Here is a 17,389-nt window from a genome sequence, read left to right on the forward strand (position 1 = left end):
TGCAGTGAAGCAAAAAGTACAATATTTACCTCTGAAAAGTTACGGCACACAAAATGGAAGCACTCAATTAAAAATACCTGAATAAATGTACATAGTTCCATTCTGCCACTTCATAATTGTGAGTTTTCATTATTCTCAGCCTTGTTGTTGCATGTGCGAAGACTTGTAGTGTCTGTTGTAAGATGAGAAGTTAATAAAGGTAACATGAGAGACAATAGGTGCAGCACACGGCCATCCTCATTTTTCAACCACAGGCAATTATGGATATAATGCTCATAGTTTGAGTTACATGTTATGAATCTTCCTCGAGGCCTCACCCTCACCTCGTCTTGCCCTGTCATATCAGGTTAGGAGCTATACTGGAGCAGGGACGTGACAGCTGGAAATGGTTTGAGGCTCTCTGCATAGTTTGTTTTCAGACCACGCTGCAGGGAATGGATGAGAGACACGTGTAGGTTAGCCTTTGGCTGTTGTACGTATGTGCCTCACAGTGATAAAACTGTTACTGTGAATGATATCACTGTAAAAATCTTTGCTTCTGCATATTTTTAGTTGACTCTCAGTGTTCTCTGTGAGTGTGTCAGGCTGATCTTAGCTGTCCAGGTATCCCAGTAATGTGTCACCGTCGGAGTTAATTAGACTCCTCTGTGTTTTGAGCACTTTGACCTGTTGGGGATTCATTTCCTGGCCTGTTGTGTTTCTGTTGGGGTTCTGGCATAATTTGCGCTCTCACTTCCCAATCCCTCTCAGATGGTGGGGTGCTTTTCCTTTCTTTATGACCAAATAAATCTCACTGGTGCCAAATGAAAAAAAAAATGGGATTAAAATTCCCCTTTTGCTGTCTTGAGGAGCCCAGCTGCACTGCGCTGTTTGTTTTCCACAGCGCGGTGCAGCTGCAGAGTCGAGCATTATGGAGAGGTGGGCCAGAGCAAAAACAGAAATGACTTATTTTTATTGGCACGTACCTCCCCATTCACTGAGTGATAATTGTATTGTGGAATTAGAAAGTAAGAACAACAGTCTGGTTAAGATAATGTGGTTGAACACACTTATTATGTAAATGTAATATCTTCAAGGTGGTCTTCACTAACTGTTTTTTTTTAACAGTAGCTCTTTTTCTTAAGACTGAATTCTGTTTTCTTACCACAGTCTATTTCCAAAGCCATACGGTGCTAGCAGCACTTACAGTATGATACTGAAGCACATAAGTGACAACACAAACATCAACTGTCGCCAGAATGCAAAGAATGATAATAGCTTTGGTGGTAAAAATTTGATGTAAACTGTGTGGAGCAACATGTACAGTGGTTTAGTTATGCTGGAATTATTTAACACAGGCATACAGCAGCTATTTTAACAACCGCAGATGAATAGCTAGACATTTATACAAGAAGGAATGAGCTGCACAGAGAGAGAAAGAGAGAGAGAGAGGTTTTGATGCACCTAGAGATAACACAGGAAGAAATGTGGTGCAGCAGGTAAGACATGTCTGTGAGCAATATTATCTGGGCAGTGGCACCGCTCAGGTAATTCCTAGTAAATGCTCTCTGAATGTAAATGAGCATGACTACCCGGCAGGTTTATGAAAGCTCACTCTCTCGTCTGAATGCAGTCACTCAATATCTGCCCTGACCTTGGAGCAAAGGGAGGTGGGTTTTGCCCTTTGCTTAAATTATCTAACCCTATCTCATGCCATTTCTCTTCAAATGCTTTTCTCTCTCTCTTTCTCTTTTTTTTTTTTGCTAAAGGTCCTCCATAATCATGTCAATTTTCAGTTCTCCGAGTTCAGATGCATCTGATCAGCACGGCTCCTTTCCTCTCAGAGAGTACACTGCCAGGACATCAATCCACTAACAGCAAAACATGGCACCTATTATACCCCCTGCATTAACAACAGCATTCAAAGTACAGATAGCATTTTCCTGTTACTCACACATAGTATTTACTCTCTCACTGCTTAGAAACAAGAATACATTTTAACCCAAATTACCTCAGCCCTTACAAGTGATCTAATCTAACTGAGCTAAGGGCTATTTTGTTGGACATGGCAGTTCTCAGTCTCCTCATCACTGATGTCAGTAAATTCAAATTAAAGTGTAGAAACTTTGGTAGAAACTCAAAAGAGCAATATCACTGTAAAAATATATTATGAAACATAATACATACACATACATGCACACATTTCTTTTTCCTCCACAGCAACCCTTGCCTCCTGTGATTGTGCACACACACACAACCAGCTGTAGACATTCAAGTATGAGGCAATCACGAGCCGAGGGTTGTGCAGTAATTCTATGGAAGGGAGATTTGCAGACCAACACATAAAGATGATGGTTTCCAGACCTTGTACATTATTCTGACAGATTATGTGCTGGACATGGTCATTGTATAGCTAGAGAAAGTTAAAAAAAAAAAAAAAAAAAAAGGAACCAAAAAGACAACACTAATAATAAGTAATCCATGTGAAAAACAAAAGTCCACATGGAATAGGAATAGCTTTATCTTCTCCTGTGGATACACAGACAAAAACCAGCAAGGACGCTAAAAATATGCAAAAGACTTGTGGTGCAGTTTCCCAAGGCCAGAGAAAGGAAATAGACTGACAGTTTCTCCCTGACCCTTTTACTACCCCCCTGTAACCTCCTAACAACCCCCACGGGGAATCCTGTCTCTATGTGTAAAACAGACAGTCAGAAAGCATCCTGGAAACTTTAGAGCCACAAAAACAAGAGGACGTGAGGAAGTCCAATAAGCTTGTATGTAGAGGGCTCAGTCGGGAGATAATCTCGAGGCCACACAGACCAGGCGCCAAGCCTATAGAGCCTAAAAGATCCGTGGCGCAGCCGAGCAGCGTGGTCATTGTTGTCTTTGGAAAGTAAGCAGCTTCAGTGAGGCCAGTGGTGTGAAAGCCACCTCTCTTCTTGAGTGTCAGCTCCAGACCCTGTTGTTGACATACAGGGCAGGTGCAGCTGCTCTCTACAACTGCATCGAGTAGAAACCCCTCAACACACAAACACACAGAGTAAGAGCTTGGATGTCACAAGACAGGGTTATATGGACAAAGACAAATCTACCATTTTCTTTAATATCTCTGCAACAATCAGCGAGGCACTGCTGAGTTAACACAGGGCCCACAGAGATGAAAACAATGGCTGGATTCTTCTGGCTTGAAGATGGCTATGGGAAATGGCAGGGATGCCAGGGCTGATAAGTGACCGAGGGGCTCAAGTTACTTCCAGCTGTCTGCAGCCGTGCATGCCTCTGCGGAACGTATGGTTCACGCATAATGCAAACCATTTCATTTGCGAAATGCTCATAAAAAATCTGGCGGACATATTAAATAAAGTCAACAGCCTCTCACTTGGGCAGGGTTTACATCACAGGAAAGAATCTCCAATCCTCTGAGGAGCGGTGCAATGCGTCCTCAGCTGAGAAAACACAGACAGTTGAAGACTGTGACCTTGCGAGCGTTAATGTTAACTGGATCAATAAAACCAGGCGATAGCAGAAAAGCCTGGAAGCAGCATCTGGAAAGAGTCTGACTGAGGCTTTGGGGACAATTATGGTAGTTACAGAGCTGTACATAGTAAATAGTGTCCACGAGGACCTGTTGGCATTGTTGGCTGCGCTTGTTTTTTTCCCTTAAACCATAAAAGACAGATCTCCATATAGACACAGCAAAATAAAGAGTATGTTTGTCTTCTTGTAATTAAAATTATGGGAAATTAAAGCTAATATAAAATCAACCCCATAAAAGATTAATAGTATTTAATACAGGCTGTATTTTTGGGCCGTAAACCGAGTTACACTGAAAACTAGAGCCACATTGCATTAGCATCACCTCAATACCAGTGAGGGCCTCTTCCTGTCCATTTGGAAAATATAAGTACATTTTCAAGCTGCTGCACACTCCAAAAGGAGAGTGCTTTTGGCAGGCTTTGAAGTTCTCAGAAATAATGCTCCTTAAAAGCATCCTCTGCAATACAGAAAAACATGAACATGTATTTCAGTCAAGAGGCGTGAGTGAGCACTTCTCCGCAAGCATGTAAATCCGCACTGGGGTACCTGGACATTTTTTATGTCTTTTAAATCTTACAATCTTATACGCTTTACGCGAGCAGCACTGATTAGCCTTAAGGTAATTATTAAGTCTTTCATTTGTTCACTCATTCATTCATTATTGTTCCTCGTGTCTGTCTAAGCAGCTGAAGTGCTGGATAGAAATGTGTTAAGTCAGTCTGCGCCTCACTGAATGACTTATTGTCACATTTCTAATTGGATCACGTAGAAGTAAGCAGAGTCAACACTCATTTCATTAAGTTGAGTGTCTTTTTTTTTTTTCTGCAGACGAACACTTTCTTGTCCCAAAACCAAGACCCTTCTGGAAAAAGGATCCTACAAAATGCAACAAAACACCAGAGGAAAGGAGAAAGGCAGGAATAAAAACTTTGCAACACAGTCTTTTATTTTCCCTTCTCTGCACAGTTTAGTGTTTCAGTTACACCCTTTAGGCAATAAAAACTGTCATCTAATCATATCCTCACACAGTCTTAAATGCCATATACGCCCATACCAGCCTGGAAAGGGGACCTTTCTGCGGATTAAAACGGATATGAGGTTATTTTTGTGAGATCCATGATTGCATGAGGCACTCCCATCCATACTTAGTATGATGACTGAGGAGGTGAGGTAATATGGCAGCGTGGTGATGTAAAAGAGTTGTGTAGGTTTGTCTGCACTGGATCCTGCCCTTTGGTCGAAGAGACAAATGTTTTGTTTTCTTTCTTTTAAATCTGTTGATCCTTCTGTAATGTGGGAAAGAAACTTGAATAAATTGGGTCAGATCAGAGAAATGCATCTTGGGATGTCACAGATGAATCAAAGCAATGACTGGATCTGTCCTTTTTTTTTTTGGATTATATACAGCAAGAAACAAGTGGATTGCAAAATGTTTTATATACTGTCTATTCAGTAAATAAATATTAAGACCCCTTCACTTTTACAGCATTTTGTTATGTTGCAGCCTTGTGCTAAATTAGTTCAAGTTCATTTTTTCCTTGTCAATCTACACTCAGAACTCTATCATGACAAACTGAAAATCTTAGAATTTTTTGCAAATTTATTAAAAAAGAAAAACTGAGATATCACATTGACATACAGTATGTATTAAGACCCTTTACCCAGTACTTAGTTGAAGTACTTTTGGCAGTGATTACAGCCTCAAGTCTTCGTGGGTATGACGCGACAAGCTTTGTACACCTGGATCTGGGGATTTTCTGCCATTCTTTTCTGCAGATCCTCTCAGGCTCTGTCAGGTTGGATGGGGACCAGAGGTGGACAGACTTTTTCAGCTCTCCAGAGAGAGTTTGATAAGTCAGGGCTCTGGCTGGGCCACACACAAGGACATTTACAGAGTTGTCCCTTAGCCACTGCTGTGCTGTCTTGGCTGCATTCTTACAGTCATTGTCCTGTTGGAACGTGAACCTTGGGCCCAGTCTTAGATCCTCTGAACCAGGTTTTTATTAAGGATATCTCTGTACTTTTCTCTGTTCAGCTTACCCTCAATACCGATCAGTGTCCCTGTCCCTGCTGCTGAAAAACACCCCCACAGTATGATGCTACCACCACCACTGGGCATGTGATGGGTGGTGCCTGGTTTTCCCCAGACTTGATGTTTAGAATTCAGTTTTAGCTTCATCAGACCAGAGAGCTATGTTTCTTGGGGTATGAGAGTCCTTTAGGTGATTTGACTTGAAACCTCCTAGCAGGTTTCAAGTGTCTTCCCCTGAGGAGAGGCTTAGTCTGGACACTCTGCCATAAAGCCTGGATTGGTGGAGAGCTGTGGTGATGGTTATCCTTCTGGAAGTTTCTCCCATCTCCACACGGGATCTCTGTAGTTCGACCTACCTACCATAGAGTCCTTAGTCATCTCTCTTACCGAGGCCCTTGTCCCCTGATTGCTCAGTTTGGCAGCTCCAGGAGGAGTCCTGGTTGTTCCAAACTTCTGTGCTCTTGGGAACAGTGCATTTTTGTAGCCTTCTTCAGATCTGTGCTTTGACACAGACCTGTCTCTGAGCTCTGCATGAAGTTACCTCATGGCTTGGTTTTTGCTCTGATATGCATTGCTAACTGTGACAGCATACATAGAGAGCTGTGTGCCTTTCCAAATCATGTTCAATCAGTTGAATTTACCACAGACTCCAATTAAAGTGTAGAAACACCTCAAAAGTAATCAGCAGAAATGGGAGGCAACTGAGCTAAATTTCAAGTGTCATAGCAAAAGGTCTGAATACTTATATCAATGTGATATCTCAGTTTTTCTTTTTTGATAAAAAAAAATCTAAAATTCTGTTTTTACTTTGTCACTATGGGGTGCTCAGTGTAGAGTGATGAGGGAAAAAACTTGAATTTGAACCATTTTACCATAAGGCTGCAAAATGTGAAGGGCTCTTAATATTTTCTGGACGTACTATAAATAAAGCATCTAGGTTTGTTTTGACCATTTTTTTGCTCCATCTCACAAAATATAAGATGTACAAAACCAAATGGAGACATTCTGGTGGGCTCTTTGGATTAATGAAAAAACATGACTTGGGTATGCTTCAAAGACAATCAAGTTATACCTAAATCTCCTGAAGTGAGATAGATGGAAGCAGTAGGAGCTCATTGTGTGATCTGACATGTCCTCCACACACTTTAACTAGTATTATTAGAGAGCTTGACAGGGAGGGTTTGGCCTGGCAAGACATGTTGGACACACTGCAGCAGATCAGAGAGAAGACAAGGGAACTGCTTTAACACCTCTGAAACAGTGAGGCGAAAACGTGATGAGGAGATGGGAATTACTGCTGAATTAAGCACCACTTTGATTGGAAACTGATTGACCGATGGTTGGCAAAACATGAAAGGATGACCTTGAATTCTCCAAAGCGAGTATGGATTGGCACACAGAATCTCTCCCTCTCTCTCCTCCCGCTCCTGCTTTCCCTCTTCCACTCTCACCGTCTCTCAAACACACGCACACATGCGCACACACACACACACACACAGAGCCACACAAACATATCCAAGCACACTCTGGCACAAACACACATCACATGGAGAAACACACACGCGTATATAGACACACAGGAGTGCTCCATCGCTGCTTTTTTTTTTGCACTCTCTTTAGTGAGGCAAAAAAAAAAAAAAGAACACACAGGCACGTACGACAAGCCAGCCAGAGTTGAGAGAGCAACTTCAAAGTAAGGCAGATGCAGGGACAGCACCCTCTGAATAAATTTTCTGGCCACCAGTCGATCTGCCCCCAGGCTAAGATTGTGGCTGTTCGCATCTCTTCTGACCCCTCATCAGCTCCCAGTTAAAACCAATCCTACTCTAACAAGGCAGTGATAGGAAGAAGGGATGGATACATAGGTAAATATAAAGGAAATAAAAATAAACAAACATTCATTTTCAACAAATATTTGATTGTCAGATTTTCCAAAAAGCCAGTGTGCAGCTGGTTAGATGAATAAATCCAAATAAATAAATATGTATGTATGTATGTATGTGTCTTTCCACAAAATAATTACGCTTTCCAAGCAAAGTTAAAAGCACCAATTAATATGCCCTATTTTAATGCCAGCAATTGTTTTATGACAATAGACACAATTTTGTTATTGAAACAATGGCCTCCTCTCTCACTTTGGAATAAAACACTTCAGATATACTGTTTTTTAAATTTTTCTATTTTATTTTATTTATCACAGAAGTGTTATATCTCACTGTGCTGTTACAGCTTAGGCTATGCTGCGAACGACAGTCTACTTACCACATGCCAATGGCACCTAATAGCACGCTGCTGAAACTTATAAGTGTGTGAGAAATGTCAGTATTTAAGAGATATTCCTGTTCAGCAGCTCGCTTTAGCATGTCATTATTATTTTTCTGTGTTGACTTGTTTTAATATTTGATTTCTTTATTAATCATTTATAAGGCTATGGTGCATGAGCACTGAATAATTGTAACTGCACCTGCTGGGACATGCACAGTCCACTGCATCTCTGACGTGTGATACATTTAGAAAAAAAAAACTGTATTCTGTATTTTCTGTATTTTGTGTTGGTTTACGGTATGGAAAAATATACCGGAGATCGGTGTCAAACTAAAGGGTTGCACCATGAATTCGGATGAACAAGATGAACAGCTAGTCCGAGCATCATTTGGAAAATGCAATGTGTTTCATTCTCTGCATGCTGTGGCCAAGAAAAACAATGATGTGTAGCCCTGAGGGCAAATATTCACCTGTGTGTGTGTTTGTGTGTGTGTGTGTGTGCATGCAAGTGCAAACCTGTGTTTTTCTGTGTGTAAGAAACCCACTATTTATAACTACCCTGCATGCAGTTCATAGAAGATGCAGTATGCAACTATATGTTGCTTTTAACGGAATACAAATACACACACTGACACGTGCGCACACACACACACACACAAACACCCAGGAGGAGTGGGGATCTAATGAGGCCCGTGGAGACACTGCTGAATTGTCAGTCAGCCCTCAGCCTGCTGACACGCAGTCAACAACATCAGTGACTTCTTTTCTCAAACAGGGGAAGCCTGTCGAATTGCATCAGAGGTAAAGTAAAGTCTGAGGTCCAGCGGATTTAGACTGAGAAAGGTGAAGGTAGACCATGTTCTAAAAGAATAAAACTTATCAGTTTACTTATGTGGGTTACACCTTGGAAAACTTTGCAAGTTTGTTAGCATGCTTTATGAGCAAACACTACATTTCTTTTTCATGTATTTAAAAACACCCAGTGATTCAGATGTGTGTAGGTTACTCCACTACTCCACAGGAACTAGAAAAAAAGAAAAAAAAGGGAAAAAAAAAGAGTTGTAACCACTTCCCTTGTTCTTCCAAGACTGCTTGCAAAACCGGGCCTCCAATCCTGTTCCTCAAATCAACAATGGGGCCAGAGACTGAGTGAAAGAAAGCCTGAGAGAGAAAAAAAAAAGTGAGCCAGGCTTGTCCTGGATGTTCATAGGCTTGTTGCCTCACTCTGTCATGCCACTAGTTGTGCCATAATAGACCATGCTTATCCCAGGTGTTATTGAGCTTTGTCTTTCCCAGCGTATTGTTTCAGGACAAGCAGACGTGCAATTTAAATGGCAGTGTGTAATTATGACTTTCTCACTGAAAGTGTGGCCTGTCATTTTCACACAGATGGAGGCGGTGTGGTCTTGCTTGGTAGTGCTCGCCTTCACAGTACTGGAGACACTGGCTGGTGACACTGTGATAGACGGCTGCTCAAGTTTACGCAAACTCTAAGAAAACATACGCATCGTTTGTGTATATGCTCATTTGTTAAGGGATTGTTCATTTCTGTAATTCTGTGATGCTACTTCTACTACTACTACTACTAATAATAATAATAATAACAATAACAATAATAATAATAGCAGCAGTAATAATGATTCCAAACTGTGTTATTCATTTTTTTGGTTGTTGTACTTCTCCATGTACAAACCCTCTTCCATTCTGTTAAAATGCCCCCCGATTATTTCATTGTGTTGCGGTGGCTGTGCGTTGGTGGCTTGAGGGTTAAGAATAGCTGATCTACTTGGTGGTGAATGAAGTGTCGGTTTTCAGCGCAAACTCCTCCTCTTCGGACGGGCTGCGCTTTTCTTCCACTTGAACAACCAAGTAGTTTTCAGGGCGCATTCCCCGGCAGCAATGTGGAGGGAAAGGACGACCACGTCCAGCTGAAAAGAAAAACTGATATTTTTGCACCGGGTTTTTTTTTTATTAGTAGTAGTAGTATTATTTCTCTTTCAGTTTATGAGCTTTGTGTTTGTTTGGGGGGAAAAAACGAGGCGTCGCTGTAAACTTCTGTGTGTGTGTGGGGGGAAAGCAAGCGAGTCAGAAGTGAAGAAAACTGCAGCCCGATCGTCTCTTGTTTTTTACTGTCTTTCTTTTCTTTCTTTCTTTTTTTTTCCTAACTCAAGCCATTGTTTTCTTTCACATGGATATAAGGAGATGAAATCGGACGCGCTTCTCTTCCTCGAGTAACCTCTCCGTCGCTTGGACTTTAGTTTATGTGGTCCCCGGGATCCGTAAGAGGAGGAGAGAGAGTCCCCATTCCTCAGCAGCACAACAAGGAGAGACACACACAGGGGCCACAAGTTGTCCACAAGCTGCGAAGGAGACGAAACTTTGCCAAGTCGCTGCGCATCCGGCCACTGACGCCAAATATTCATCGTTATTTTCTATCAGCGCCTCTGTTGTAACTTTTAACTGTGGATTATTGTTGTTGCGAGGCTCGCCATGGACCACGGGACCACGTTCAGGGGATGAAAAGGGAGTTTTGAAACATGAACAGTTTCTTGTAGTTGGTTCACGACTCCAGTGGCTCGCTTGGACTACACTGATCTGATAAAAAAAAAAAAGAAAAGTCAATTGTTGTTGCGACAGTTTTTTCCCTCTTCCTCGATAACACGTCCAAGTGTTCTGCCAAAATGCCACAGTTGAACGGCGGCGGTGGGGATGATTTGGGGGCCAATGATGAAATGATATCGTTTAAAGACGAAGGGGAACAGGAGGAAAAGATCTCTGAAAACGTATCGGCGGAAAGGGATTTGGATGATGTGAAATCCTCCTTAGTGAACGAGTCGGAAAACAACAGCAGCTCATCAGACTCAGAGGTGAGGATACCGCACATATAACACGTTCTCCAACCTGCTCAGCATGAACACAGATGTAATTTAATGGTGTTGAAAGTTTCAATAGTTTCTTCCCCTCCGTGTGTGTGTGTGCGTGTGTGTATTCTCTCCTTGTCAGCAAGCAGAGAGGCGCCCCCAAACCAGACCCGACACAGAAAGTTATGAGAAAACAAGAGACTACTTCAGTGAAGGTAAAAAAATAAATAAACAAACAAAAGTACTCATAGTACTCTGTGTACTGTAGCTGACAATTATGTCGTTTGTGTGCCATTTATTAACCCTGACTTTTCTTTATCCATGCAGCACTGAGAAGGCAGCAAGATGGTGGCTTTTTTAAGAGTCCTCACTATCCTGGCTACCCGTTTCTCATGATCCCAGACCTCACCAACCCCTACCTATCCAATGGTTCACTGTCTCCCAGCGCGAGAACAGTAAGTGTCGCTGTGGATATGCCACTCTTTACTCTCTTTACTTTATTCCTGTCGTACTCGTCAAGAAAGAAAGAAAAAAAAAAAACTCTGGCCGTGCGTAAAAGTTCCTTGTGCACTGCCAGACCGCCATATTCCCTCCGAGTGGCCTCTCAAGGAGTACTAACTACTTCTTTGTTCTTTTTGGGGATATAAATTTCTCCCTGCCACCCACCCTCGACAAGGCTTGCATTCGACAACTTCTCATTCGGCTCAAAGTTCAGACACATTGGTCGTTCTTTATGATATTTGAATGATTTATGGCAATTCCTTACCGAAAATGCTCTGCAAGTGCTCACACTGCACCTTGATTATATACTTTATTGTGACTTGCTTGACTAAAGCTGATTTCATCCTATGTGCTGTCACTGTTATTCTCCTAAAGGGACTTATATTTTGCAGTGTATGCGCCAGCATTTATCTGAAATTTATTTTAGAATTGCAGGATATTTTTAAGTTGGCCTCCTCCCACTAAATTGCCTTCCCTTTTTTTTGCACTTTGGGTGTATTAAGGGAGGTGTTTCTTTAGTTTACAGACTATCACCTTAGTGTATTTTAGACCCTAGGGCCTTTGTGCACACATTCTGTGCTGAAAATTGAAAAGAAGACGCTGAAACATTAAGTCATATCCTGCAGTAACAACAATGTAATACCTCACTTTGACACACATGGGAGGCATTTCCATGCAATGCCCATGACAGCCGTTTGTCCGAAGACTTTTAAAATCTGGATAGGGTTGAAAGTCTTAAGTTGTTGTTGTTGCTGCAGAGTTTGCAAAGCTTCATTTACTTGTTGCATGGCTGCATCACACCAGTTGTTTATGAAGTCGTAAAAAGTTGTTGCATTGGTTTGTTTGCTCCTACTGTGTATTAAATTATTCCAGTGTAATTGTTATCAGGCTATAAATATCCAGTTTTAAAGTGGCTAACAGTGGGTTAGAGAAGTGCTGAGAATTTACAATAATTAGTTAGCAATGATGCAGACATGACTAATGAGGCCACATAAGGAAATTCACAAGAGAAAAAATCCCACGCTAAGGTTAAAGAACACTGAACATAAAAAGGTCACGTTGGATACTTCATCCAACGTGCAAGACTTCAGGCAATTTAACCAACACATTTTGGAATGGTAGACCATTAAATATAATTTAAATGGGACTATGCAAACTTCCTTGAAATAATCCCTGCTGGTGAGCTGCGTTCTTTCTAGCACGTCCATCCCCCAATGCATGTCACATCACCCCCACCGAAAAACAAGTACTTTCGTTAAGGCCTGGCAGGCATCTGACTGAAAAGACCCCCCCTCACCCCTCTCCTCCTCCTCCTCTCCCACCCACTCCCCCCTTTTTCTGTCTCCTTTTCACTGTTCCAGGCCCACTCCCCTCGCCTCCCTGTATCTTCCATTCAATTAGAAAGGCGTTAGTTGACCATTGTTATTCTGAGCAGTCTTGATGGCTTCATTGGAGGTCTCCATTGGGGCTCATTAACTAAATGGCTACTCTGCTCACACTAGGTGATACATACCACTGTGTAGACCGTCTACCTCATTGCCTTTGACCACCAGGGTTTCGTAGGAATAATGTCATCATTATATTTTTGTACTTTTTCTGAGTGATTTTTGCAGGGAAACTTTGGTAGCCATTTTTGGTATAACAAGGGGGCTCCTAGGTTTGCTCTGTAATTGACTTATTTTGTGGCAGTCTGTTATCTCGTCTCTGCTTTGTTTAGTCTTGTGTCTGCGGTATGAGGGCCTCTCACTTCCTTGTGTTTTTTTTTCTAACAAAACAAAGTTGAAAATTGCAAAGTAACAAATAATTTGGAGAGGATTCAAAATTAGGAGGTGTAATCCTCCACATTAGAAAAAAAAAAGAATGAGGTCAATGGGACAGAGTGAGCTGACTGTGTCAATCATCGCTGTGGCAGAAAACAAGCAGGCAGACAATAGCTGGCATACTTAGCAGATGTCTCAAGGTCTCTATATTGCTCTGTGCTCACGGCTTAGTGTGAGTGCTGGGAATTTGATTGATGAGAGGTTCGACTTAGTGCCTATTTAGGCTCGAACTGCGGGTGCTGGTTTGTTTACACCTGTGGATAAAGTCGAATACAGTCAGATTTACTGGATGATATTTACCAGTGGCTTGAACCAACGTCTGGCCAGAGACTCAGTTTAACTAATGATCTCTACATACATTTATCAGCATCATTCTGTGGCATATGCTGATTGGCTCCTCAGATAAAGTTTGCCCACAGGGTAACCTAATTTGTGTTGTCACCTCTCTGGTCCTGAGATACAAACAATCCCAGTGCCTGCAAACAGTTTTAGTAGATTGTGTGTCTTGGAAAGCCCTGCTGGGACTGACAGATTTGTTTTATAAGTGTGGAGTGGTATGTGCTTGTGCTGCATGAGACACATTGAAGTTGTTTCTCTCAAACAGATCATGTGATTAATACCAGGCAACGGAGACAATGGCTTTTACTTCCAGGTGGAACGTTGTGGTTTCATGGTGTAGCTGTGGGTGCAATGTTAATGTTTTAGTAATTAGATAGAACAGTGTGCGCTTGCGTATATTTTTTACATTTCCTGCTTGTAACTATTTACAGCTCTTCCTTACTGTCTGACATCTTAGTGCCATTGTGTAATGATACACCTAGGCGAAACAGTTTAATGCACATATATATATAGTCCATACAGGCGAGTATTGAAGTATTAAAGTGCACACTCCTAAATGATTGATCCGAGGAGTTGCACAAGAGTCGCAGTGCAGTGATTTCACTTCGCAATGTGCTAGATGATGAAGGATTTGAGGCCTGAACTTTTAAATTTGGATGTGGCAACCCTATCATGAGCAATGAGAGACAGGCCTACATGGGATCAGCACAGAGTTCCCCCGAGGGCCAAGCATAACTGATTTAAAGCCTGCTCGGAGCTGACATTCCGCTGTAATCCACCGAGAGCTGAGGAGGAGGTTTTATGTTTGCAGAGATGTTCCACCAGACTTCTGCCTGCCGTGGGGTGCGGAGCCAGAGAGTTTTTTTCCTACGAAGTCACCCTGACAAATCCGGCTTATTGTTTGTCGATTCATTGATGTGCTTATCGCCGCATTGTTCCTGTAGTGACGGACCAGTGCCAGATTTAACTGGTGAACGCACAACACTCCGCTTGACGCCATCTCTTGTCAGCTTCATCAGCACTTTGAGATAACTCTGCTAGTACATCATCATCATCACTAAAGAGTGAAATGCCTCTTGTGTGTGAGAGGTGGCGAGTAAGCGACAGCGAGGTTGGCTGCTTAAATATATCTTCATCAAATACGCAGTGGGACACTCCAACTCCCGAGCATGATTGTTGAATAGAAAACAGTTTGAGATTGAGATATGAATGGAGAGCTTGTATAAGTCTGAACATGTCAGTGGCTACGATTGCATGCCTGCCTGACTTCTTTTTTTTTTCTCCATTCTTTCTCCTGCTTTTGGTGCTTAAAAATGTGCAGACAAAGAAAAGTCAACACAGACATTGTCCCGCTGAATAAAAGGGCCTCTCCCTGCATAAGCAAAGCTTGTTTGTGTTGAGGTGTCTTTTCATCAGGTGGCTCACTTGGCATTTGACTCACCTTGCTGTGTATATGTGTGTGAATGTGCACACATGCATCCATGCGTGCTGCACGTCTGTGTGTGTAAAGTCTGAGAGTGTTGGGGGCTGGTTGTGTGTGTGTGTGTGGGTGGAGGGGGAGGGTGGGCGTTCAGGTGAGGCTATGTGGATACTTTTGCAACAGAGGGAACAGTGTACAGGGCTCACATTCTGACAACCCTCAGTGTTGTATTCCTGAATCTTAGCGCGCAAATATTTTTTCAACCAAGCGCTGTGTCAACAGAGCTAACATTTTTGACTGGGTTTATAGTTTTTAAAAGATTTTTTCTTCAAAGGCAAACACATCTACATCAATTTAGTGGCACTGTTCAATTAGGAACAGATCGCCAGCAACCGCAGAAATGCCATCGCTGGCTAAGAGCTCTTGCCTGGAGTGATTCATTTTGATAATGAACTCAATGCTCAGGCTTGAGGAAATTAAATTAAATTTGGCAAAAAATTTGTTTTTGAAATATTAAATTAATCTTGATTTAGTTGGAGAAGCAGGGGAAGAGGCTTGGATTTAATTTAACTTTTTAGACTAGAGGCATTTTAATTGATTGCTCTTAAATCGTTATGTATTTCAACAACAGTATGTCTCAGCAATTACATTTATACTACACAGGGGTAATATAGGTCACATGCAACACAAACCAAAGCAGTTTACTGTGGTAATTATATTGCTGTAACATGTTTCTAATGTTCCATTTTACGTGCTTTTACATGTATGAATCACTCACTGTGTAACCAAAAAGCACTTGTTATGATCTATAGCTTCAGTAGCTTCACACTGAACTGTTCTTATGGACTTCAACAGGGACATACAGTTTGCATTTTGTGCTCATGCTCCCTTCATAACACTTGTGTAGAACTGTGTGAAATGGTGTCAGTCCTGGTCTGTATCCTTCCCTCTTTGGTCTCTGTGGAAAGCATGAGCTGGCGTCAATTCCTCCCGCTACCCCATAGCCTGCTAGTTCACTACCTAACCCACCCGCCCACCCTTCCGCCTGACATTAGAAATTCTGTTTATAGCGCTCTCTGGCTCTCAAGCGCGGGGCCCATCAGGAGCATCTCAGCACCCTTTGAGGAATGGATAACCAACATCTCCCCTCTCCAGCCGCAGACTCCCCATGTTCAGTGACATCAATGAATCCCTTTGATGTGCCAAGATGAATATGTGTGCAAATGTGTTTTTATCAATTTATGTGTTTTTCTCATTTGCTATGTTTGGCCAGAGCTGCTGCATAGTTGGGTACATATTGCTTTTCCCTGAGAAAATTTGGGCGAACCGGTGTTTGAGTTGGGGGGACATTTGGCCAAAGGTGAACATCTCTAACACACCTGAGTTCACTCCAAAATCTTGTATTTTCTGTACAGCTTTTAAAACATTTAAATTGTTGACTGTGTCTGTCCGACACCATAGCAACAAAAAACTTCTGTTGCAGAGTTAGATATTAAAATGTGTCAGTCAACAAAAAAAAAAAATCACCATCTTTTTGTGGACATGTCTACACACGTTCTGTCTTTACTTTCGAGCTGTTGCAATGCCCATGTAGTGAATGGTCACTGCAGGGTTGAGCTAGTTTGAGCCTCAAAGGCAGGAGGAGGATGAAGCAATGGGATTCTAAAGCTCGGTGACTCCATACAGCTGCTAATTATCAAAGAAAGAAAACAGAAAAGTTTTTGCCACAAATTAGGTGATGGAGGTGTGGGAGGTGCAGGCACGTATCATGTGAATACCAGCTTAGTCATGTCTGTTCTGTGGTATTAACATGGAGTCTTAGTGCAAGAGGGGGAGGGGTGGGTCCCTGGATTTATCAGGTCTCACCCACATGTGACGACAGTCCTGAAACAATTTTTGATCATGGAATAATCTCCCCAACTAATTTATCCACAGAAAGCCCTTTAAATAGCAACAAGAGCTCTTTGTAGCTTCTCTTGTCTTTTTTGAGTCATTTCATCATGTCAGAAGTTTGGATTTATTTTGATTCATGGTCTGTTAGTCAGACTAAATTATTGAGCTGAGACAAGACATCATGGCTTCAACTAATGATTGTTTTCATGATTTGATTACTTTGTTGAGTAATCATCTAAATTTTCAGAAAACAGTGCAGAATGTCCATCATCATCATCATTTCCCAGAAATTATAGTTAGACATTAATTTTCTGTTGATCAACCAATCAATTACATGATTGAATTCAACCCATAAGATTAACTGATTTTGAAAACAGCCCTTACTTGCAGCCACACTGGTACCTAACTGATACAACTTCAGGGTGGCAGTGCAGTGCGCAGTGAACTGTTGGACTGTCCCATATAAGTGTATGTGTCCCTCTTATAGCCATAACCACTACTGTTTAACACACATAAAGAAATGTTTTCCCCTCCATAATTGTACCTTAAATGCTTCACTCCATGCTAATAAAACGTGATTGTACAGTAGGAAGAAAAAGAAAAAGCTCTAAACAGGGTTTCATCAGTCTGGTATTCCAAGCAGCTGTTTTCAGTTTAAGCACTGCAGGCAGCAGGAGAGGGAGAGAGAGCAGGCAGGAGGAGAGATTGTTGATGAGATGTGGTGGTGGGAGCATAAACT

The 17,389-nt window shown here is 41.9% G+C and overlaps 1 protein-coding gene across 2 annotated transcripts in view; it reads left to right on the forward strand.

The window, feature by feature from the left end:
• The first annotated feature begins 9,691 nt into the window (after positions 1–9,691).
• The window catches only part of tcf7l1b (transcription factor 7 like 1b), a 32,143-nt gene continuing 24,445 nt past the window's right edge, over positions 9,692–17,389 (forward strand). For both annotated transcript variants that reach the window (XM_041042295.1, XM_041042296.1), the window contains exons 1-3: positions 9,692–10,683; positions 10,820–10,892; positions 11,005–11,132. In XM_041042295.1, the coding sequence (XP_040898229.1) occupies positions 10,498–10,683; positions 10,820–10,892; positions 11,005–11,132 (387 nt within the window). In that variant the 5' untranslated portion in view covers positions 9,692–10,497. The remainder of the gene's footprint in view (positions 10,684–10,819; positions 10,893–11,004; positions 11,133–17,389) is intronic.

The sequence above is a fragment of the Toxotes jaculatrix genome, chromosome 7 (assembly GCF_017976425.1).
Source record: "Toxotes jaculatrix isolate fToxJac2 chromosome 7, fToxJac2.pri, whole genome shotgun sequence".
In the NCBI taxonomy this organism is placed as follows: Eukaryota; Metazoa; Chordata; class Actinopteri; family Toxotidae; genus Toxotes; species Toxotes jaculatrix.